Raw genomic sequence first — 25,124 nt, 5'->3', positions numbered from 1 at the left:
TATTAATATAATTATTTTGTACAACAAAATTACAATATCTCACACAGTTAAAATGACAGCTGTATGTAAAATCTAAAACTGTTCTGCTAACCAACATAGCATAGCATTGTGAATATCTACAGAACAACCATAAACAATTAGCTACACTTTAACATTTAGTGTTCATGTAGACATTCTAACAAGGTAACAATGCCATTTCATTTTTAATCAGTTCAGCGACAGCTGTACAACCTCTCGTTTCTTTAAGAACCTTCAAAAGTGTGGACCAAGTTTTAGGTCCAATCCCATGATCAAGGGAGAGCCAGTCTCTCAGGAGCTCCTGACAACATTCCTCAGGATAGTTTCTGTATTTGACCTCAATATTTTTAATTATCCAATATTCAAATTCAAGAGAATCAGCAACATTCTTCCAGTTGGCTGCAATCTTTTGTACAACTATATTGTTTAAGTGTTTCATTTTTGGTTCTGAATAATAACAAATGATTGTGAATAAAGAATAACACATTTCTTAGGCTCACTTTGGTCTAGTATATTAGATGTCACGGCACAGTCTGTTGTTTGTACTTTGTCACCTACACAGAAGTGCATACTATAATGTGGTCATACATGAGCTATATGTAAACAACCTGGATCACTGCAGTCTTGAAATTTTACATGCTGCATTTGGTTGGGCTCATTTTGGGTCACTGTTGACTGTCCACGGTGCTCAGCTGTATAGGGAGATAATGCTGACTGTTGTAATTCAATGATCATGTGCTAACCAGAATTCTTTTGATGATTTGTATCACTTGGAGGACCTCGTTGAATCATTTCACTGTCTTTGTTAATAGGAAGTGCCTCATCATCAGTGGCTGTTGTGTAGTATTGGTAAATATAGTGCTGTACACTTGGTCTTTGCTAACCTTCAATTTTCAGCTCATGACAAATTTCTTCAGCAACAACTCTTAATTGGCAACTTTCTTTTAAAGTTGTTATCAGTGTAGACCAGGTTTTTGGTCCAACAGATTCGGCACTCTTTAACCATTTTCTGAAGACTTCTCCACAACATCTTGTTGTATCAGTTCTGAACTTCTCTTCCACATGATCAATTGTTGACGTTGCCAACTCCAGAAATTCTGCAACTATTCTCCAGTCTGCTGCAACTTTTGGGATCACATGTTTGTGGAGTAGCTTCATTGTTGGTTCTGTGTATAAAAGTTAATAGAGGAGCTATCACAAAGTAATGTTACCTTGTTCTGTAATACTGTTACCAATGATCATGTTTGAAGATACATTGGTGGATATTTCCCGATTCTGATCTACATATACAAATACACCACACATTATAGTTATTTATTATGAACATGATGACAACAATACACTAGTTAGTTTATGTATTCATTAAATTGTAATTAATATTCTTATAAACCACTTCTATCGTTTATCCAATAAATTGTTTAGCTAACATGCAACTATGCATGTATAGCCACCATAATTTGTGACCAGGCCTGCAAAAATAGGGTATATGGTCTACTTTTTCAAACTTTCATGACTCTTGATGCTATTAAGCTACATACAAATTCTGGCACTTATTAGCCATTTAATCAGCATTATAACACAAGTTACAGAATGCAGATAGTTCACCTCAACACTGCTGGTTGTGTGATGAAGCATTGTTAGTGCCCACATGCCCTGTTTTTGCAACCCTAGTCACATTTTGTCAATCCACATTAGCATTATAGCCAACATAATTTCCTTAAAGTAAGACTTTATATATTATAACTAGCATAACTAGTATAATGACTACCATAAAACTGTTTGCATACAAAAATTTATCAAACTCAGATATTTCTTTCGGATGGATCCCAGTATAGCTAACCCACTATCAAATAACAGAACAATATTAAGATAATATAATGTAACAGGTGAGGAAATGTTAGGAAAAGATAAAGAAATCACACAAACTGATTTCAACAGACCAAACGCTTGCTACAACAGATTTATATAACAAGAGATAGTTAATAATAGTTTTAAATGTGTGCTTATGTATAGGTATACAACTAACATGATGATGATTGTGCAGCAAGTTCAGCTTGTGATGGCATTACATATGAAGGTGGATGTGTATCTGTGTTGTGCACATGTACTTCAGGATCTAATGTCTTAGTAACATTGACTTCACCTAAACACACTAGTTAACATGTATAGAAGTACATAGTTAAGTTTGGCTAACCTGATGAAGTGTTAAAATTACTGCTGGTTGTAACAGTGGGGAACTGCATGTCAGTAGGATGAGCATGTGACCTTTCATCTTTCTTTACATGTTGCTTCAGGGCTGCAAAAGGATGTGTAAAGTTTATAGTAGAATAATAATGTTGGTAGAGCTACAAAGGGTAAGGTGAGTACAAATCACAATCAGAGCCTAAGGAAGCAAATACTTGTGACAAACTGACAGTAACTACAGTTCAGGTTTGGCTGGTAAAGTTCTTGATAGTGTAACCCATGTGAAGTAAAATAGATGGCCAGATTAAACATAACATTTCTATTTAATGCAAACATTATTGCTATGCATCATTAAAATTAACCTGCTGTTGGTTTGAGAGCAAATTCACTTCTAGTTGGTGGTTGTGTTATGTCTGATGGAGAATGTGAAACAGTGTCGAAGACATTAGGAGAAAGTGCTTTTTGAATTGTTTCAGCTGTCTTGACTGTACCTGTGAGTAATGTTAGGGTCATTCCATACCAAATCAACAAAAAAAAATCCGGACCCCTTTCGATTTTCGTGAAATTTGGCACAAACATGGCCCCTTTCAAGAAACTTTCTCACACCAAAATTTGGCTCATTTCATAGGTCTCCCTTTAAGTTATGACCACTCAAAGTTTCTGCTGAAAATTTTATTTTGCTTACATGTCTTCAATAAAATGGCCATAACTTTGCTTGTGATTGACGTAGAAACATCTGGTTTAGATTTTTGAAATACTTATTAAATTCTCTTTCTGGTGATATATAATGTTTTATAATCGTTCAAAGGAAAAGGTCAAACCACAAAAATGTAGCTTTTTCCTTTGATCTTAATTTTCAAAAATATATATTCTTTAATTAAATATATTTTTGGTTTACATGTTGCTCTAATAACTACCATTCATCACTGTGAGTTTAAGGTTGGGACCAATAGTAGATCATGAGTTATAAGTGTTAATGTGTAGCCTTGTAATCACTGTTGTTTGTATGGTTCAAATATGCAAAGATGTAATACAAATTGCAAGTAACTTTATATAATAGTACGTCACAATTATTTTATACATTGTTGGTTTGTAAGTAAAGTTAATTTGTTTATGTTTTGTAAGAAAACCCTGTAAAAGCTTGTAATTAAATACATATACTCAAGTAATTTACCCCTTATCAAGCTTGTATATATTGTTTCTGATTATGACACCAAGTCGAATATTCAAGTTCAATATTTCATCATATAGTAGTGAAATATTGAACTTGATGAGATTTTCACTAGCTACAGTAACTGCTACTGTTAGCATTTAATGCTGATTGTTGATATGCAAGTACGTATTTTGATACACAAATGTAGCTATAGTGGAAACTGTCTAAGCCAGTAAGGCCAATTTTTTTTGGCCTTAATAATGTAGGTGGCTATTTATATAGTTTGATGTGTACAAATCTTTTACTTGAACAATTTAAAGTTGGCCCTTAATAGAAAGGTGGCCTTTCATTACAGGTGGCTGCTAAGACAAGTTCCACTGTAATTTGAAACACTTACAAATAAAACAATGTTATGTAGCTGCATTCACACAGGCATGAATGTTTCAATATTGTAATCTACTAGAGCTTTTCTAACAAGTAGTAATGAACAACTGATGTAGTATTAACATTCTTTTCAACTTATACCTTCAAAAATTCAATTGTGTACTGATATCAATGTATCAAGTTTCCATGTGAATGATTGTAGAGACTGTCATGCAATATGCACCAGTTTTAGTCTCAACTTTTACTATAACACTCTGATTTAACTTTGAAGTTAGTTGCGTTGACCCTTTCTTCAATCGATTGTTGATGTATTTCACTTAAAGCTATAGATACGCATCAGTGTGCAATTGCTGTAGTGAATCTTTGTACAATGTAATTTCTATGGAACATTTCTATGATTCTATGATTTTCAATTATAGAATCAAATTATGAGCTACATTGCTATTTTTATCATGATACAGCTGATGTATGGAGCTTAAGCTACCTTAGGGCCAAAATTTATAGGCCTTAATGTGTAGGTAGCTGCTTAATACATTTGCATAAGTGTACAGCAACAATTTAAAATTGGCCTTATTGGAGTGGTGGCCTTTCTATACAGGTGGCCACTTTCCACTCTATTCCATCAAATGTTTAATTTGACGAGTAAGACAATACATAGTGGTTTTAGAAGTGTACATTTTTCCAGCAAAGGCATTATTTATAGGTTCAAACATATAAAGGTGGCCTTTAAGTGGCCATGCAGTAGTAGGCATTCCCTTTCAGAGTATGATTCAGAGTGATATACAGTGTAACATATCTTAGCAGCTACCTTAAAGGCCACCTTTTTATAAGGGCCAACTTAAAATAGAATATTTCTACTCTAATACAACTATATGAAGCAGCTATCTAGGTATTAAGACCAAGAAGCTTTGGATATCACTAAGACATGACATTTTGATTCCACTTTACATGTACATATGTATGAATAACTGTGCATGTCGTTTGCATCCATTATACACGCGTATAAGATTGGAAACTATCATCATAATCTGTGGCCGAATATTATTGTACAGTAAGTAAAATTGAAAGAATACATTGGAATATCATTAGTTGTACAGTAAATCCCTTATAAATATAGCTACCTCTATAATAAGACCACCTCTATTTATAGGACACTGAACTTACAGCAAAAACATAATCAGTGATTCTTTTATTAGGCAGCCTTATTATTGCTCCAACTTTCTTAGCTTTAAAAGTGGCTCTGTTAGTATGGTTTCAGTGTACTGAGCCCTTGTCAATACAAACCCTAACTATTTTAATGCATAAAATGATTTTTGACATACTAATATAAGGTAACTTGCAATTGGTATTGGAAATTACACTAAAAATACCATACAAACAGCAGTGATTACAAGGCTACACATTAACACTTATAACTCATGATCTACTATTGGTCCCAACTTTAAACTCACAGTGGTGAATGATGGGTATTAGAGCAACATGTAAACCAAAAATATATTTAATCAAAGAATATATATTTTTGAAAATTAAGATCAAAGGAAAAAGCTACATTTTTGTGGTGTGACCTTTTCCTTTAAGCAATTATAAAACATTATATATCACCTGAAAGAGAATTTAATAAGCATTTTAAAAATCTAAACCAGATGTTTCTATGTCAATCACAAACAAAGTTATGGCCATTTTATTGAAGACATGTAAGCAAAATAAAATTTTCAGCAGAAACTTTGAGTGGTCATAACTTAAAGGGAGACTTATGAAATGAGCCAAATTTTGGTGTGAGAAAGTTTCTTGAAAGGGGCCACGTTTGTGCCAAATTTCATGAAAATTGAAAAGGGTCCGGATTTTTTTTTGTTGATTTGGTATGGAATGACCCGTTAACATAATTTGTGGTAATATTTCAACTGACCTGAGTCACTGTCAGTATTCATTTTTGAATGCTTCATGTGAGGTTCATGTTCATTTGATAGTTCCTTTGTTTGTGGTTCATTATTTCCTGTAATACATACACAGTAAACAATTATACAGGTTTTGTATTAATACCAACTACCTGTATGATTATCACTGCCAATGGCAGAAAGTTGTTGGAAACTGTTATTGCAGTCACTGGGTTGAGAACTGGTTAGAATTTCACCTAGTGGTAGCACTATGTAAAACACACATGAATTGCCAAGTTCATTACTTACTTTTCAGTTCCTGCTCAACTTCTTGACTGACTGTAGGTAGCTTTTTAATCACTTTCAGTGTTGCGATTAGTGTGGACCACGTCTTTGGTTGCAGTCCATGATCAGCATTGAGCCATTCTCTTAGCATCTCTTCACAGCACCTGACAGCGTCATCTTTATATCTCTCTTCAATGGCATTTATTATTGAAAACTCTAATTCAAGAAAGTCTGCCACTATTTTCCATTCAGATGAAATCTTTGGAACCACAATGTTATGTAGGAGCTTCATTTTTGGCACTATAAAACATTATAAAATTATCTCAAGGCAGTGGCTTTACTGTAGGGCTGGGAGATAATTTAAATAAAAAGATAATCTAGATACCTAAATCACCGATTGTAAATTACACAATGATTTTCATTATCGAGATAATAGTAAATCTCCATATCTAGTGTATATCAACCCTAGTCAGATGAAAATCCTTTGGAAAAGTATTGAATTAAATGAAGAACAGGTAAAATTTCTGACTTGACAAGGACTTTATGTCAACAAACTGTGCTTACAATATTGCATTATTATTGAGACAAAATGGTTGTCACTTATCGAGATATAGATTATACTATATATTATTGCACAGCCCTACTTTACTGTGATTACCTTGTTCAGTAATACTCCTTGGAGAAAGAGTAGAAGTGGACTGGAGAGACTGACCTGTAAGTTAAATTACTGGTATAGTAGCAAAGCCAGTGCAGTGCACCTGCAACTTTTCATATAAAATTAATGATATTTCTCATGACATGAAGTTTAGATGTAATGCCATAGCAGATTTGACTTTGGTGACTTTTATGGCCCTTTTGTACAAAAATTTGACTATTTTTGTCTTTAACTCCTTGAGGCTTTAATTGACTTGTTAAAACATGGTACCAGAACAAAGGCCTAGTTGAAAGAAATAACTTTATGGCAATAGTTTATTTTATTCTGAAGTTATGATCTTTAATATTAGCCATGAAATTGTACAGACTCGCATAACCAAATACAATTAATTTATACTCCAGGTAAATTTACAGGATTTGCAGCTGTAAATGTGATTATAATTTGGAATGAAATCACTTACTGATATCAAGATAAAAATTATCAATTGTTTTGGCATTAAAAGTCACAAAAGGTCAAAACTGTAATGGCATATTCTAAAAATGCATGTCAAGAAGTACATGCTATTCATGTGGAAAGTTTCATAAGTTGTACCATACCAGCTAATCACTACCTTGATTACTGATAACTACATACCTGACAACGAGAGATGATGAGCAACAGAGTCTACAGATAATGACTCAGAAGGATTAGCTTTCTTCAAAAGTTGCTCTTGTGTTGCTATGTATGTATAAACAATATACTCAGAAATGCTACAAAACAGTCGGTATACAACTTACTTGATAAACTCTGATCGGTTTGGCTTTGCTGGAGTTTGCTTAGTGCTAGGGAGACTATATCAGTAGGATCTTCATCCCCTTGCTTTAAGGGTTGAGCTTGATAAAGAAAAGGCTGCTTAACAAATTATACATAATGCAATCTTTCATACCTGTCAAGATCTTGTGGTAGTCAGTAATGTCAGCATGGACACGATTCACAGGACAGTATGTGGTGCTACTCTCAGTTGCCTTGTCCACTTTCAAGTGCATCTTCATGCACTGTGAACATGGTATGTAGCAAACCACTGGAGCCTTCGTGAATGTAGCAGTCATGTGTTGTTTCATTAGATCATCAATGAACTTCTGAACTGATCTGACAAGCTCATTGCTGTCAGTGAAAGCTCTTTCCTTCTCTACTGGAAGAAGATATGGCTCAGGGATGATTTTCAAACTGATTACGTGATGATCAAATTTTGGCTCCAGCTCATATATTTGACGTTTCCCCAGCTCCAAGCACACCCACTGGTATGTCAGCCTGTACAGTAATACACACAATATGAAACCACTTAAATATAAATTGTATCATCTTACTTGAGCATGTCATACTGTTTTGTCCCATTCCATTCAGCACACTTCACAATCAATTGATCAACCAAGTGTTCTGGAATAAATTTGGCTGGGAAATAATAAAAGAAGTAATAACCAAAAACTGTGGAATAAGCAAGCCTTTCTGCAGGCAACAGATGGGGCACCAAAAACAAATGCTTCCCAGGTCCTCTGGGTTTTCGGCCAACTAGTGAAGTATTGCTAACATCAACCATCAGCTTGAAGCTGATCAGTAGTTCTGCAACACTCAGGCCAGGCAAATCCAACATCTTATGACCTCTAGCTATTTCATCTTTGGAAAACTGCAGCACACTCCATTCCAATAGCTCCTGTTCAAGCAGTCCTGTCTTCTCAAGCTTCTCCATGAAGAGTGCAAGTGGTGGACCAACAGGTCGACATTTCAGAGTGGTCAGGACGTATGTTAGGAGCTTGGCCAACCATTGTGGGGAGAGTATTATCATGCTGGACAGAGCAGAAACATTGTGGAAGTGAAGGAGGACACCTTTCTGGTGAAAATGGTGCAACATGGAAACTAGCTGCTTATCAGTGCAGATAATGCCACAACTCTCAGCAACCTCCCTTGCCAGTGATTTGTCAATGACGCACATTTTCTCCTGGTAAGCAAGCAGCATTAATTTCCTTTCCATTTTGACATATCGAATTGGACGGACCTTTCTGGTAATGGAGGCTGCATTCACCACCGTTCTTTTGAGCTTATTGATAACCACTGGGTTTCGCATTTCATTCTTATTGCTCACAAAGAAGATTGAAGAAGAACCCTTCGCAAACAGCTTGTTATTTTTAGACCCAGCAATGTGCCTGGCAAATGGCTTTGATGCTAACTCCTTGATTAGGGCTGGCACGATTATCTGAAAAGCCAATTCTGCAGCCTTTTCAATGTCAGGATCTAGCTCATCAATGTGAGTACCAACTAAAATGAATGTTGGTAACAGTATTGACAGGTCATCTCCATCAGTGCTTCTCCTGCTAATACGAGAACTGATTAATTCCATCCAGTAGCATATCACCTTGATTGTTGATTTGGCTGGAGTAACATCATTGGCGTAACGACGTCCTGGTACCTCATAGAGTGACCTTCCTGCATTGAACACTATCAGACAGACAACTTCCTCTGAAACAAACAAGCCATGGGTATGTTGAAATATCTGTTGGCCAGCAAAATCCCACAGATGGATGTATTTCTTTTTTGGGTCATATTTTTCTGTCATGGCTTTCAACTCCTGAAATTCCTCCTTTGTTATGTAAACAAGCTTCTCCTTCCTGCTGTTGTGAGCATGGTGATGACCAGAATTAGTGTGCGCTGATTTATGGGGTTGTGCCTTTGCTCCTCTACTGGCTGAAGATGGTGGGATTTCTGATGATGCAGTGGGTGTAGGAAGTGCTGGAGTTACTGCAGCAATAGAACGTTGAGCTGGCTGTTGTGAAGTAGCCATACCAGAGGATGGCGAGATTGACCGAGGAATATCAAGAGAGCGGCAACATTCCCTTATTGATAAAAAGAATTCTGATTCCAACAGGGTTTGCTTTTGGAGGTCATAGATTTTTTGCTTTTCATTCATGAGTACCCAATTGGCAGCTGTTGTAACACTGATTTCCATTTGGTCTGCACCCTCAGTTGCAGGAGTGTTTTGAAAGCTGTTGCCTACAAAAGTGTCAATCAAAGATGTTTTCCCCGATCCTTCACATCCAAGTAGCACCACACGTGGATCTACTATGGGTAAAGTGCCATCCATGTATCCTTCATTAACTTCTTCAAGTGTCATGTTTGCAGCGTAGGAGCTCAAAGACCTAGGAAATATGGACTTCGGAATAGTTGTTGATTTATGTGTAGCGGCTCCACTGTGCATGCCCAACTGTGATGATTCTGTATGCACTTCAGTCTTGCTCCTTTCAAGGACTGCTTCAAACTGAAGGAGACCTAAAATTTCCTCTTGAAAATTCTAAAATGCAATCAGTATAGCTAAAAACCATTTACACGTTTCCAACGAATATTATTGCATATATAAGTATTATGGTATTTTGTATGGGAGGATTAAAGCACTAAAGAATGCTTTATTAGTCACAAAGTAGCAAGGTTGGTAGAAGACCGTAAGTTATGACCGTTTAATCAAGTACCTGTAGTTTATTTTCCATATTGTCACTCACTGTACAAATCAATTTTTCTGTTGTTGCCACTTTGTAGCCCTGTATCTTATGGCTTCTAGAGCTGAAACTTCTGCAATCAGTTGACCATTCTTTTGGCTATCTACATGAAGAAACTGTAATAAAATGGAATTCGAAAATGCACTAACATGTGGGGTTCTTGCAGATCCAGTTGCATACAGTCAGTCAGTAGAAATTTTGTTAAAATTTTCTGTAGCAACTAATCAGAAATATTTTTTGGCAGCTCTAAAGACACTTTTGGACTTTATTTCACCTAACCAATGCTGCCAAAGCACCGTGAATGTATGATACATGAGGCTGGTTTCTGGTTAGTATTTTTTGTGAGTAAGTGTAAAAACTTCCATGATCCATAATATACAATTGTGACCGGATCTGTGAAAACCCGACACAATTACACAAACCTAAATTTACAGTTTAAAGCATTGAATAGAATGTGTGAAATAGCTACTTGCAAAATATTGAAAAATTCCGTAAATTTCTTAAACTCCTCTTTCTTAGTGAAGGAAGGGACTAACAGCAAATTTTAGCTTCTTCTAGTTACCTAGTTAATGATTGAAAGCAGTAGTAATGGCAGGTACATATTTTATGCCCTTCCTGTTGTTTGCTAGCTAATTTGTAAAGGATGAGGTTCGGTAGTTAAGTTTGCAGTTTACCGCATTAGTATGATGACATACCACATTATTGCCAGTTTTATTCTACAAATTGAACCATCAGTGATTTAATACATTGATAACTTCATATTATATAGGGGCTCCATCCCTATATATTATGTACTCCTGTTTATACTGTTCTATAAGTGTATATGTCTTATATCTTTGTATAATATATTATTGTTTCTCAATGATATTCTGCAAAGAGTCTACAGCTAGTGGATTGGTGAAAAGTGGAATCAAGGCAATTTTACAAGAAGAATCTTTCACAATGCCATCACAAGCAGCAAGAAATATAATTAATACAGCAAAGGAATGGACTGAACGACCTGGGAACAATGCAGAAACAACAAGATTTGAAGAGAACTTAATAAATTCCATTGAATCATGTTTCAAATACAAAGGGAAAATCCCAAAGAAGCAGCCGGGTGAAGAAAATGGGAAAACTGTTCTTTTCTATGTGACTAGACTCATTACAAATGTAACAGTCATAGTCCACTCTGACTTTAGCAGAGTACGACATCTTTTCTTTCACCACACACCCACATTATACCTCCCAAATCAGAACTCACATTAAGACAAAACAAATAATCAACTATTTTGTAAAAAAAAGACTTCTCTGTCAGAATTATTTATTCAAAATTTTTCAGAATTCAAATTATTATTGTGGATTCTGTATACACACATAAATAAAATAAATATGATTGCATCAAAGTTTTATGCCTTTTATGCAAATGTCAGCTCTAGATATGGAAACTAACGAAGCTACCGTTGATAATCAGACAACAATGCCCAGCACAATAGAGACCTCAAATACCTTCTAGAGAAGTCTATTGAGAAGGTTGAGATTTGCCAATGAGGCTGAGGCCAATAACAATGCTTCACTTGAAGACAGATGTTGTACCTCCAGCTTACAAAGGGTCAGTGCAAGATCTGCAGTGGCTATCTTCCAAGATGGGTGTAAGTGTGAAAAGGAAGAAGAACTCATCAGTGTAGTTATTTGTGATTGAATAACATCAGAAGAGGTAATTTGTCTAGGAATTGATACTGCTGCATCATGAATCACTTGCATGGCTGTAACATGCTTCTTTTTCATAGCCTTCTTTCTTTCTTCATTCTTACAGTGTAACTTTCTACCACCCATTCTTCTGCAAAAAAAGTTTTAGAGTCATACAACAAGTTAGCCTAAATGATAGCTACACGCCAGCAGTGACAATGAAAATTCACATTGTTTATGCTTCAAATACTAAACCTAGCCTAACACCCGATGTAGTTCACAAGTAAAGTATAGCATTTGAGCTGCTCAGCATAATCAAGAATTGGTCACTATTATTAACTTTAGAATAAGAGAACCTCCCCCACAAAATCAGATGGTGAGGCAACCAAAACTTTAAGATGTCTCACTGAATAACTTGTAAACCTCCATAGTTACAACAACATTTATACAGCATGCAAAATAACACTCAGAGAGTAGGTAAACGTGCTAATTACCATCCATGTAGAGTGTGTATACAGCGACACTGCCCCCACATAACATTTGTCACAAAACCATCAACATTTTCAACATAACTAACCACACAACTGTGCGGTTTTCTGACATAATTATCTAACATACCAGCTATACAGTTCCTGCGGTAGTAAGAGAGCGACACAAGATATGACACAAGACGAAGCCCAGTGACTAAAAATAACAATTTTTTTACAACTAGCCCTAACCTGAGACCGGGGATACACGTAGTGTTTGAATTCAAAGTAAGTACTTTAAGTTTAGTGCTGTTTATTGCCATGCTTGCCCAAACGGTTAAAGTAAAAAGAAGGTATGTGGACAAAGTGCCTGTAAAGAAGAAAATTGTAGGGATTTCTGACTAAGAGGGAAATTTTTGAAACATAAATGTACTAAGATTGAATTTGGAAGCAATTCTAGAGAAATTATTGAAATCTTAAAGAAAATAGAAAGCTGAATGGATAAAATTAGACTATTTATAAAGTTATATTACGAGCCTTGTTTTATTGGATTTTGGCAATTTTATTTTATAGTGGACTATAAGAAAGAGAATAAAAACTAGTTGGATTGTAAGACAATTTTAACCCACAAACATATGAAGAAGTTTGCTACATGGCACGGACATAATTTGGCTTAATCATGGAACACTGTAATCTTCACAAACTAACCTGCAGAACTAATTCACAGTGCTTTTGTTTCATTGTAACACTAATGTAGTGAAGGTTAACTGTCAAGACATCTAAATAGCCTAAAGTGTTGCCTTCCAAATATCCTCAATTCAATTCTCCGTAGAAAAAGTAAGTGATTTTCAACCTTAAAATAATGTGCTTAAATTTCCTCTGATTTCCTTCTGCTATAGCTCATCTTAATTGTTATTCACTGCTCTTTCCAAACTTGGTTTGGAATCTGAGGTATCTATCAGGTGTTGTGGGTTATTTATGCCTTTTATTGCATCCCCTCGAAATACCCAATACAAAATGTATGGGAAAATTTGTTACACCTGGTTGGTTTAGGCCATTTTGACACACCAAAATTTTCATGAATTGGATTTCTTTTGGTATCATTGTACTTGCAGAGAGTTGCTCTACATATATAAAATTCGGAAAGTTACTAAACAGACTCAAGGTAGGCGGTACATGATAATTAATTTAATTTTTAATGGTTTTTCAATCAAAATGTATTGGACATGCCTGTTCCAGCTGGCATTTTTACCATGGACAAATGTATAGCAAATGTCCTTGATATGTAGAAAACTTTTGAAAATGGCTGTCTCAAGATTGGATCTTGAATACTTTTAGTCAAATCCCTGTAGTAAATTGTAAAAGAATTAAGATGTACAACATGTAAGTTGCTACATATAACTTTGAGTTTATGGCTTTTCTGTGCTGCAGCTGACTATTTTTACCTAATTTTTACAACTAGCCCAATCCATTTACAACTAGCCAAAAGTTATTTACAACTAGATTTTTGGCCACAGCTAGCCCCCTTTTTAGTCCCTGATGGAACCTGTTACACCAGCATAGCAACAAAGTTCTCTTTCCATAAGGAGCAATACTAACCACGAAAACTTTGCATTACACAGATAGAAAGTGTTGGTCTATTGGGTACACGTGAGCTGTTTCCAATCCCATTTACAGATTATATGCCTGCTCAAGAGGAGTTGGGAAATCTTTGTTTCATTTCAGTCGCCTTGGCTGCAGTAGACCCAAGGATATGCAAGTTATGACTGTTTGTTTACATCACATCGAAGTGATCGTACACAATAAATTTTTCTTCATGGATGTTGCCTTAGAGTGTGCAGTGACGAAAGGTGAGTACAGGACAAACAGACCCAGTAATTCATTCCTCTGTTCATGGTAAACATGATGGTGAAACTTTCAGCTCTGTACCTCAATCTGTTGGTAAGTTACAACCGTTTTTGTAAGCACCTGTAATTTATTTTCCCTATATTTCTGTACAAATCGATTTTTCTGTTGTTTCTACTTTGTAAAGCTGTAACTCCGAAAGTGATTGGCATATGAGGTTGAAACTTTGCCAGAGTTTACACTTGGCTAAGCAGATCATAAACATTTAATAAACAGGAATTTGAAAAATATGTGATTGTGTCGGGTTTTTGCAGATCCGGTCTGCACTTTATGATCATACCCATTGATTTACCCATTTTACAATTGCAATTACAACATAAATGTATACCAGTAGTGCATGATTATGTAAAGAATTGGTGTTGAAAACATCACGATGATAGTTACAAGTATACAAGTGCTATAAAGTTAAGAATAAAGAGACCATGTAGCTATATTATATTATATTATATTAGCCACCATTATTCATTTATTGTACCTTGCATGGGAGGATCAAAATGCCACTGCATTCTGTATTTTCTACATTGTACCAATTAGCTGCACAACTGTAACATATGAGTCAGACAGCAGAATTATGTGGGTAATTAGGCAAATACAGTATGCTGGGGAAAATTCAGTAGAGCTATGCAGCACAGTTATGTAAGGAATGTTACGAAAACAATCCCACTTAGACAGCACGATTGATCACGTGCATGACATTGTAAATTGCTAAAACTAGCTGGACTAATCCTACCAGTCAGTTCTATGACTAGAAATAGATTACATTAACACTTACTGATAGTCTGACACAGAAAAGTGAAGCAACAATCTCACACAGACGACACAATGGATCACGTGCATGACACTGTCAAATGCTAAAACTAGCTGAAATAATCTTACCAGTTTATTCTACGACTACAGACAACTTACTGATAGCCTGATCACAGAAAATTAAAGTGATTTGGGTACTCAAGAAAATCACTCTGAGCAAGACAACAATAAAACACTTGAAGCATCATGTATGTTTGTTTGTACAAAGAATACAGCAACAGCACTCGGGATGTCTCAAGGCAAATAAAGCACTTGGATTTGCCTCAAGCTGTATTAGCCTCTGGACACACACCCTAATGCTGTATTTTTCGTACAAATGCGTGGCAGTGCTTTAACTTTTACATACAGTACATTTTGTTTCATTTCTTTTTTTATCACTGAAACCCTACTTTTTATTATTTTATAATTGCACTAGTTGATGAACTGGCATGTTAGATTATCCATTGATTCTAAAGTATTACGCATTCCATTACTTTACATCAGCATGTTACCAACTAAAATAGTGATTTTGCCACATAGCTACAGTATGCTGTAGTAACTACCATCTTTCCTATTTCTATAGTTTAACAATTTTTTATCACTGGTCATTTTAAAATTATTTGATTAATGTACTAGTTTATTACCTTTAGCGTAGCTATGACATACACATGTGGCTGTTTTATTAGAGTACCTTTGCTTCTAACCTTCAATAGCCTTCTTACATAAAAGCATGGGTGGATATTGGACAAAATGGTACCTTTATACATTTCCCAGTTCATGATAAAATCAATAAGACAAGTCCTAACTCTAAAACCTGTTGCACTTGTGACATACGCACTTATATAATCAATTAAATGAACACCTATAATTTATTTTCAATATAGTCACTGTACAAACTAATTGTTTTACTCTTTCTGCTGTCTAATGCTGTAACTCTAACAGTATTCATAGATAATGCTGAAACTTACTAAATAGACATTTTAAGGCAAGTTACTACTACTCCATTCACAAACCCATTTTCCTGTCCATTTCACATTTTAGTTGCATCCTTTGCTTGTGAAGCCAGCGATAAAGACAAAGTGCTATAATGCTGTCGGTAGGACTGACAATTTCATAATACGTTAATCTTGAATTCCTACTGCAGGCATGAGATTAATATGCACATTTTTAGAATCTCAAATTGGCATCAAACTATACAAACAGAACACCAATTTTTATTGGTCACACACACTACCAATAATTAATACTAACAGTAAGGCTCCATGAGTATGTACATATAGTGGTGCTGATCATGTTTACAATGATTAGTTGTGTACTTACAAAGTGCTTTCAACCAGTTAATATCACTGTTAACACAGAAATGAAGATGATTAGCTATTGTGTACATTTTATAACCATCTGTCATGAATAGGCCTGCACCAATTATTTATTATTTTTATTAAATGCTATCCCACTAGGGACCTGTGAGAAGGTTATAAAGCCTGTGAATACAGGGAGTCTGAAACATGTAACTAAAACGTTGAAGAATGCAGAAAAAAATCCCAGACCCAGTGGAGACTTGATCCCCGCAACATGCAGTCTAGGCATGCGCCAGAGGAGCCACAGCAGCAGGGATCTGTGATCTTCTCTGCATTCAACTTCTACTAATTATGCCAATATAATTTGGGGCATAATAGGTAGCCAAAAGCATCAGCATAATGCCAGCATAATAGGCAAAATTTTTGGTGCATTGGTTATCAGAGAGGCTGAAACTCTGCCTATTTTGCATGATGCAGAATGGGATAGTGTGCAAACATGGGAAAAATCAGATTTACAACTACGTTGTGAAAAAAGATTAGTTAAAGATCGATATACTTTAATAGAACAATCACTGCATAATGAAATATTCTAATAGAACGTTCACATATGCATTAGGTACTCTAATAGAGCAGTCAAGACACAATTTTATATGAGCATATTTGGAGCATAATGGAACACAACTGGGCATACTCGGAGCATAATAGGGGAAATTTTGGAGCAATGCTCAAAAGCATAATAGGCAATTTCAAAAGCATAATAGGCTCAGGCCTAGTCATGAAACAGAATATACACATATACTATAATTCCATTTCAATACTCGTGCAGTACTATACAACTATTATGTACCTGATCAAATTGGTTGATGTCTATTTTACCATGTTCAACAAGATATTTCACAACATCACTCTTCTCTTCCTCCACTGCATATTGTAATGGTGTTTTATTGTACTACAGAAATTTATTATTAAGTAACACATGTGTAGGTGTACTAAAGTATATTTCATTGTGCATGCACAGAAAACAAATAATATTACACATGTGATTTTTCTGAATAAACTGTATAACACATCAACATAATATTATGTATAACTACATGTTGTTACTATAGTAACACACATTAGCATGTATAGTCACCATCTACTACATATTATTATACCCTCCCTACCTTGAACTCTTGTTACCACTGAATTACAGTGATTTTGGGAGGATAGTGATGGGTTAAGTATAGCTCAGTGTACATATCTATTGACCTAGTGATCACTGCATTATTAATTTAACTATTTGCTACATATTATGTAATTGGAAATTGTGACATCGTATATAGATGCAAAAATGCACTACATTGTTTTACCAAACCAGATATCAATCACATGTCAGATTTAACAATGTAATATCAAAATTTAAAGCAGCCAATGTATCCACATAATACACATTTAATCTCATAAATTAAATATATCAACTAATAGAAATAAAACAAGAATATTAAACATGAATTACTACAATCAGATACAGATTGTAACTGCCTTGTTTAAGATTTTTCATGGTGCCATTAAATTTCTAGACTAGACCTTCAGTATAAAGTATTCAGCATTTCCCTTGTATAATGTTTAATATAGTGTTATTTGATTATTGTGTACCCACTAGAGTAGATGTTAACCATATGATCATACTTACCACATTGACACAATCAACTTTGGCATTGTATGCCAGTAATGTTTTCACTACCATTAGGTGACCTTTCTTTGCAGCAACAGACAGTGGAGTAGTCTGGGCCTACAAACAACATAAAAATTTATTACCACACATTGATAGGAATAATACATATGCACATACAGTCATGTACAACAATTTCATACTGCAAAGCTTATGATAATGGCTCGATAATGGACTTAGACAGTAGCATTCAGAGAATGTTTGATATTTGCAAAGGATCATGCAGGGATTTTATTCTGGTAAGAGACCTGTACACAGGAGTCCTACTGGGTAAGAAAATCCTAGCCACAAATTTTGACTAATTGCATACTTTGTGGGTTACTGACTAAATTCCAGTTATAGGAGCCATGGTTTATATAACAAAGATATGCATTGCTGGTAGAAAACATCTCTCAGGGGTGTTGTAATAATCACCTTGGCTCTGTCTGGTGATTATTACATCATTTCTTCAAGGTTGTTTATCCACTAAAGAATCCTAGCACTGCATATCTAATGTCTTACCTATACAAATTGCTGATTTCTGACAATTGCATTTGACAAAATATTATGTCCTGTCAAAGTCTAAGGGGAAGCCTACAATCTGAGCTGTATGTTAGTGTTTATTCTACTAACAATAATTACCATTTAGTTGCTAGAAAAAGCTACATTCTTGTAAACCAAAGAAGACCACAAATATACCCCATTGCTGTACTGAATTCCCATAAAAGTAGCTGTACAGCACTTTTGTGGTTGTGACAAACAACACTCAGGCACCTTGGTAGAACAACAGGCAAAGTGCAGAGCATTTTTGTCTATACAGTGTATTGGTGTGTCCAGTTAAGTACATGTTTATCCAACCAACTACAACTGTAGACTTGAGTCAATTACACTTTGAAAACAGCCTATTATGCTTTTGAGCAGTGCTAAAAAATCCAACCTATTATGCATTCAAAATCATGCATTCAAAATCAAGACTATAGAGTTGGCTGAACATATCACCTTTCCTGACTGCTGTATTAGAGTAAGTGACTGCTGTATTAGGGTATCTCAATCTTATTTCCATGAAGTGTGAATAATCAGCCAAGAAATAATGACTTGCACATTTTCTTGATATCAAATTGATGCAGTAGTAAGGTGTAGTATGTTCATATTTGGCAGTATTTTTAACACGCACATTGTGCATTTAATTAAAATCCTGAAAATAATCCTATTATGCTGGCATAATGCTTGATGCTTTTTCTAGCCTATTATGCTCAAAATTATGCCAGTATAATTGGTACAAGAACTGCAAATTTGTCAGGAAATGAATTTGTCTGACACTTAAAAATTCTTACACTGATGTTGAATATCTGATAATAATAATGAATACACAATTTTGTCATAATTAACGCATGTAATGAAATGTACAGATGGTATTACTAGGCACAAGCCTATTATACTGGCTTAATTGTGAGCATAATACATATATTTGTGAAGCATCATGCACGATGCTAGCACAATATAGCTATATAGAATTAATTGTGCCATACTATAAACCTTGTCAGTGAAAATGTATCTCACTCTATAAGATTGATTTACTCTGATACCATAATAGTCAGTAGCTCTAATAGAGCAGTCAGGTAGATTTTTGACATGATTGTTTTGTTGGAGTACATTTCACAAAGTAGCTAAATTTCTTATAGGTCATTTTTCAGAAATTTGGTCAAACTTGAACGCTCTATTAGAAAGGTTTATTATAGTAATTTTGTGGATTTCAGTTAATTGAAGGTAAATGATCATGCTACAGTAGCTTGCTATACCATGATCCATTAGAAGACTACAAAATGCACCATAAGTGGTAATAAATTCATTGGTGGTATGAATTGCATTATGAAAATCTTCGGTGATAGGTATTTATCATACATAACCATGAATGTCACTGAAAGCCATATGCTCATGCTTAGCATTTCTAAGGATTTAATTAAGCAGATATACCATTATAGACCACCACTCAAGGATCCACTGAATAGTCAAGTTAGATCTACAACTATACTGAAGATGCAAGTTGAATTATTACAAAACTCTCTAATAGAATAGTCACCGTATTTCTGCTAATGCTTACTATACAATAGCCATTCAATGTGCAATAGCAAAACATGAGAATGGAGGCATAAAGTTTGAACTTAGCATAATAGGCACAATTTTGAGCACTACAACATACCATAATAGGCAAGATGAAAGTTCACACATGTAATGGAACATACAGGCAGTATTACTAGGCACAAGCTTATTATGCTGTCATAATTGTGAGCATAATACATATGTGTGTGAAGCATTATGTATAATACTAGCATAATAGGCAGAATAATTGGGCCATACTATAAAACCTTGCCAGTGAAAATGTATCTCAGTACAGGATTGATTTACTCTAATACAACAATAGTAAATAACTCTAATAAAGCAATTAAGGTAAATTTCAACAAGACTACTTTGCCAGCATATAATTATTTCCCAGAAATTCATTTGTGATGATATATTATTGCTCACAGTCTTACGGTCAAAAAGCTATTGTTGTCTATTCAAATTGTGAAATTTATAGCAAAATATGGGAATGGAGACATAAATTTTGAACACAATTATGAGCATAACAGGCACATTTTTCAGTACTACATGCACAGCATAGCATAATAGGTAAAACGAAAAGCTAGTACTTAATATTACAGTGTAAACAGGTCCTAGAGACTACCACTGTGATTGGCTGACTAATTCTAGCGTGGCATATCATTGACTAATAAATTGAAAAGTTGAAATTAACTACACCTGATGAAATTAGTAGCTGATCATAAATAATTTGATTGAGTATATGAATGTAAAGTACTGTGAGTAACTTAGACGTTTACAGATCAATAGCATCAATGTCTTAAAAGTAAACATGTTCATTAATCAGACCACAACATTAAATATACTTCTGCATTTATACAGATATAATGTTCACTTTATGGATAATAGAATTGACTCACTATACAAATGCAGTTCACATCAGCATTTGACTGTAACAACAACTTCACAACTTCATTGTGTCCATTCTGTGCAGCAATGTACACAGGTGTACAGTTATCCTACACAAATCACACATGACTATATAACATACATTATATATGTTAAACCTCATGATGTGTTAAGTAGTTGTATACTATACTGGTTGATGTTATCTAGGTGGCTCTAGGACAGGTTTAACAATGTAATGTCATTTGCACTGAAGAAGGAGCTACATTAAAACAGGTACTCCTGCATGGATTCATATGCTTTTACACATTTATTTTCAATTCGTATATTTTGAAGGAGGGAAATAAGTGTGTTCTTTAAACCCTGCTCCTTAAAATGGCTATTATGACACTGTAATCTAGGTTGAGGCCAGAAATATTATGGTAATTTCAACATCATGATTATTTGATTATTTGGTTACTTTAGAGACAACAGAGAGAAACAATACATTGTCAACATATCATGTAACTCAAGTAGCTACTTATAGATATAAAGTGTTAAAGGGAAAACAAACTTAAGTATAGCTGACTGCATGTTCAAGATAATTTTTCATACAATAGTGTGTATAGTCACCATCTACTACCTGAAGCTCATAATAAATACTCTCCCTCTCTGTATTATGAACTCTTGCTATTGCTGAATACAACGGTTAGGGAGGATAGTGATGGGTTAAGTATATAGCTTTGTATGCATATATCTATTGACCTAGCAATCAATGCATTTACTATATATAGTCTGTTCACATCCACCTGAGCCCTCATTTCTTGTTAATAACTCTTGTTACATGGACCAGCTGCCCAAACATTTAGTAGTGCTGTGAAGCCCTTTAAACACCGGAACTAATAGTCAAAAAAGTGCTTTGATATGGGAAAGAGCAAGTGGGTTATGAGGCTTTAAAAATATTACATACATTTAGTATGGACGATTCAGGCCCTCATGTTTACAACATGAAAACATACTTGTTCCAGTACAAAACCATTGGGAGTGAACATGTGTTCACCTCTTTGATATTACAATACTTGGCGTGGTTCAGCTGAACATGTACCGACTATAATTTGACTACTTGCTACGTATGTATAATCAGAATATTGATAGATGCAAACACGCACTATATTATTTTACCAGCCCAGATAACAACCACTTGTCAGATCTAACAATGTATAGCATCAATGGAATTGAAAAAGCAGCTGATGTATACGTATCCACATAATATGCATGTGATCTCATAAATCAGATAAAACAGATACAGATTGTAACTGCCTTGCTGAAGATTTTTCATAGTGCCATTAATTTTCTAGACTAGAACTTCAGTACAAAGTATTCAGCATTTCCCTTGTATAATGTTTAATATAGTGTTATTTGATTATTGTGTACCCACTAGAGTAGATGTTAACCATATGATCATACTTACCACATTGACACAATCAACTTTGGCATTGTATGCCAGTAATGTTTTCACTACCATTAGGTGACCATTCCCTGCAGCAACAGACAGTGGAGTATTCTGGGCCTACAAACAACATAAAAAGTTATTACCACACATTGATAGGAATAATACATATGCACATACAGTCATGAACAACAATGTCATACTGCAAAGCTTATGATAATGATTCGATAATGGACTTATAGCATTCAGAGAATGTTTTGATATTTGCAAAGGATCATGCAGGGATTTTGTTCTGGTAAGAGACCAGTACACAGGAGTCCTACTGGGTAAGAAAAACCTAGCTACAAATTTTGACTAATTGCATACTTTGTAGGTTACTGACTAAATTCCAGTTATAGGAGCCATGGTTTATATAACAAAGAAATACATCTCTCGGGGGTGTTGTAATAATCACCTTGGCTCTGTCTGGTGATTATTACATCATTTCTTCAGGGTTGTTTATCCACTAAAGAATCCTAGCACTACATGCATGTCCTATCTATACAAATTGCTGATTTCTGACAATTGTATTTGACAAAATATTATGTCCTGTCAAAGTCTAAGGGGAAGCCTACTGTCTGAGCTGTGCATTCTACTAACAATAATTACCATTTAGTTGCTAGAAAAAGCTACATTCTTGTAAACCAAAGAAGACCACAAATATACCCCCATTATGCCAAAATCCCATAAAAGTAGCTGTACAGCACTTTTGTGGTTGTGACAAACAACACTCAGGCACCTTGGCAGAACAACAGGCAAAGTGCAGAGAATTTTCGTCTATACAGTTTATTGGTGTGTCCAGTCAAGTACATGCTTATCCAACCAACTGCAACTGTAGACTTGAGTCAATTATGCTTTGAAAACAGCCTATTATGCTTTTGAGCAGTGCTAAAAAACCCAACCTATTATGCTCAAAATTATGCATTCAAAATCAAGACTATAGAGTTGGCTGTTTTTTAAGAGCATATCAACCTTTCCTGACTGCTGTATTAGAGTGACTGCTGTATTAGGGTATCTCAATCTTATTTCCATGAAGTGTGAATAATCAGCCAAGAAATAATGACTTGCACATTTTCTTGATATCAAATTGATGCAGTAGTAAGGTGTAGTATGTTCATACTTGGCTGTAATTTTAACACGCACATTGCGCATTTAATTAAAATCCTGAAAATAATCTTATTATGCTGGCATAATGTTTGATGCTTTTTCTAGCCTATTATGCTCAAAATTATGCCAGCATAATTGGTACAAGAACTGCAAATTTGTCAGGAAATGAATTTGTCCTGACACTTAAAAATTCTTACACTGATGTTGAATATCTGATAATAATAATGACTACACAATTTTGTGATAATTAACGCATGTAATGAAATGTACAGATGGTATTACTAGGCACAAGCCTATTATACTGGCTTAATTGTGAGCATAATGCATATATTTGTGAAGCATTATGCATGATGCTAGCACAATATAGCTATATAGGCTTAATTGTGCCATACTATAAACCTTGTCAGTGAAAATGTATCTAGGGATGCGGCGATTATGCCAGCATAATTTCGGGCATAATAGGTATGTGTGGAAATCAGGAATTATGCTGGCATTTTGACGTGATTATAAAGCCTTAACAACAAGAAAATCTGCAGAATGCACAATTCCGTTAAAAAAGATCGAGATACTCTAATAGAGCAGTCAGAATCTCTAATAGAACAGTCACTGAATATTATTTACTCTAATAAAGCAGTCATATTAAAGTCAAATACTCTAATTCAGCAACCATCTAAAGAATTCAAGACTATTTGAAGCTTAAACATCAATGAAAATAGTCTGATACAGCAATAAACTGGCATTATTAGCCAATTGTAGTGGCATAATTTTGGGAATAATGGGCAATTCTCAAAAGCATAATAGGTGATTTTTTTAGCACTGCTCAAAAGCATAATGCTCAATTTTTGGAGCATAATAGCCTCATGCCTAAATGTGTCTCACTATATAAGATTGATTTACTCTGATACGATAATAGTCAGTAACTCTAATAGAGCAGTCAGGTAGATTTTTGACATGATTTGCTTTGTTGGAGTATATTTCACAAAGTAGTTAAATTTCTTAAAGGTCATTTTTCAGAAATTTGGTCAAACTTGAACGCTCGATTAGAAGTTTTATTATAGTAATTTTGTGGATTTCAGTTAATTGAAGGTAAATGATCATGCTACAGTAGCTTACTATACCATGATCCATTAGAAGACTACAAAATGCATAATAAGTGGTAATAAATTCATTGGTGGTATGAATTGCATTATGAAAATATTCGGCGATAGGTATTTATCATACATAACCGTGAATGTCACTGAAAGCCATATACCCATTCTTAGCATTTCTAAGGATTTAATTAAGCAGATATACCATTATAGACCACCACTCAAGGATCCACTGAATAGTCAAGTTAGATCTACAACTATACTGAAGATGCAAGTTGATTTATTACAAAACTCTCTAATAGAATAGTCACCGCATTTCTGCTAATGCTTACTATACAATAGCCATTCAAAGTGCAATAGCAAAACATGAGAATGGAGGCATAAAGTTTGAACTTAGCATAATAGGCACAATTTTGAGCACTACAACATACCATAATAGGCAAGATGAAAGTTCACACATGTAGTGGAACATACAGGCAGTATTACTAGGCACAAGCTTATTATGCTGTCATAATTGTGAGCATAATACATATCTAATCCAAAACAGCCAAGCTGTAAAAAAACAGTGCGGCCCTCAAAAAG

At 34.8% G+C, this 25,124-nt stretch overlaps 1 protein-coding gene across 1 annotated transcript; it reads right to left on the bottom strand.

The window, feature by feature from the left end:
• Positions 1-22,509, bottom strand: LOC136258485 (uncharacterized). Its single transcript, XM_066051799.1, has 22 exons — positions 22,489-22,509; positions 22,330-22,428; positions 20,894-20,992; positions 17,877-17,975; positions 17,049-17,150; positions 7,900-9,875; positions 7,479-7,843; positions 7,330-7,425; positions 7,187-7,270; positions 6,557-6,610; positions 5,923-6,198; positions 5,787-5,870; positions 5,646-5,732; positions 2,565-2,693; positions 2,213-2,314; positions 2,045-2,161; positions 1,230-1,298; positions 903-1,184; positions 762-851; positions 627-710; positions 519-572; positions 1-465 (listed from the first exon to the last, which is right to left on the bottom strand). The coding sequence occupies exons 1-22, from the start codon at positions 22,507-22,509 to the stop codon at positions 176-178; spliced, it is 4,659 nt and encodes a 1,552-aa protein (XP_065907871.1). The 3' UTR covers positions 1-175.
• Between the last annotated feature and the right edge of the window lie 2,615 nt (positions 22,510-25,124).

This window comes from Dysidea avara, chromosome 6 (genome assembly GCF_963678975.1).
Source record: "Dysidea avara chromosome 6, odDysAvar1.4, whole genome shotgun sequence".
Classification (NCBI taxonomy): domain Eukaryota; kingdom Metazoa; phylum Porifera; class Demospongiae; order Dictyoceratida; family Dysideidae; genus Dysidea; species Dysidea avara.
This window is presented reverse-complemented; position numbering and strand designations above follow the sequence as displayed.

Coding starts and splice junctions, on each gene's coding strand:
- LOC136258485 (XM_066051799.1), bottom strand. CDS start 22,509: ATGACATTGTTGTTCATGACT. Junction 7,271..7,329: donor AACCGATCAGAGTTTATCAA/GTAAGTTGTATA, acceptor ATACATACATAG/CAACACAAGAGCAACTTTTG. Junction 6,611..7,186: donor TCATCATCTCTCGTTGTCAG/GTATGTAGTTAT, acceptor TTTAACTTACAG/GTCAGTCTCTCCAGTCCACT.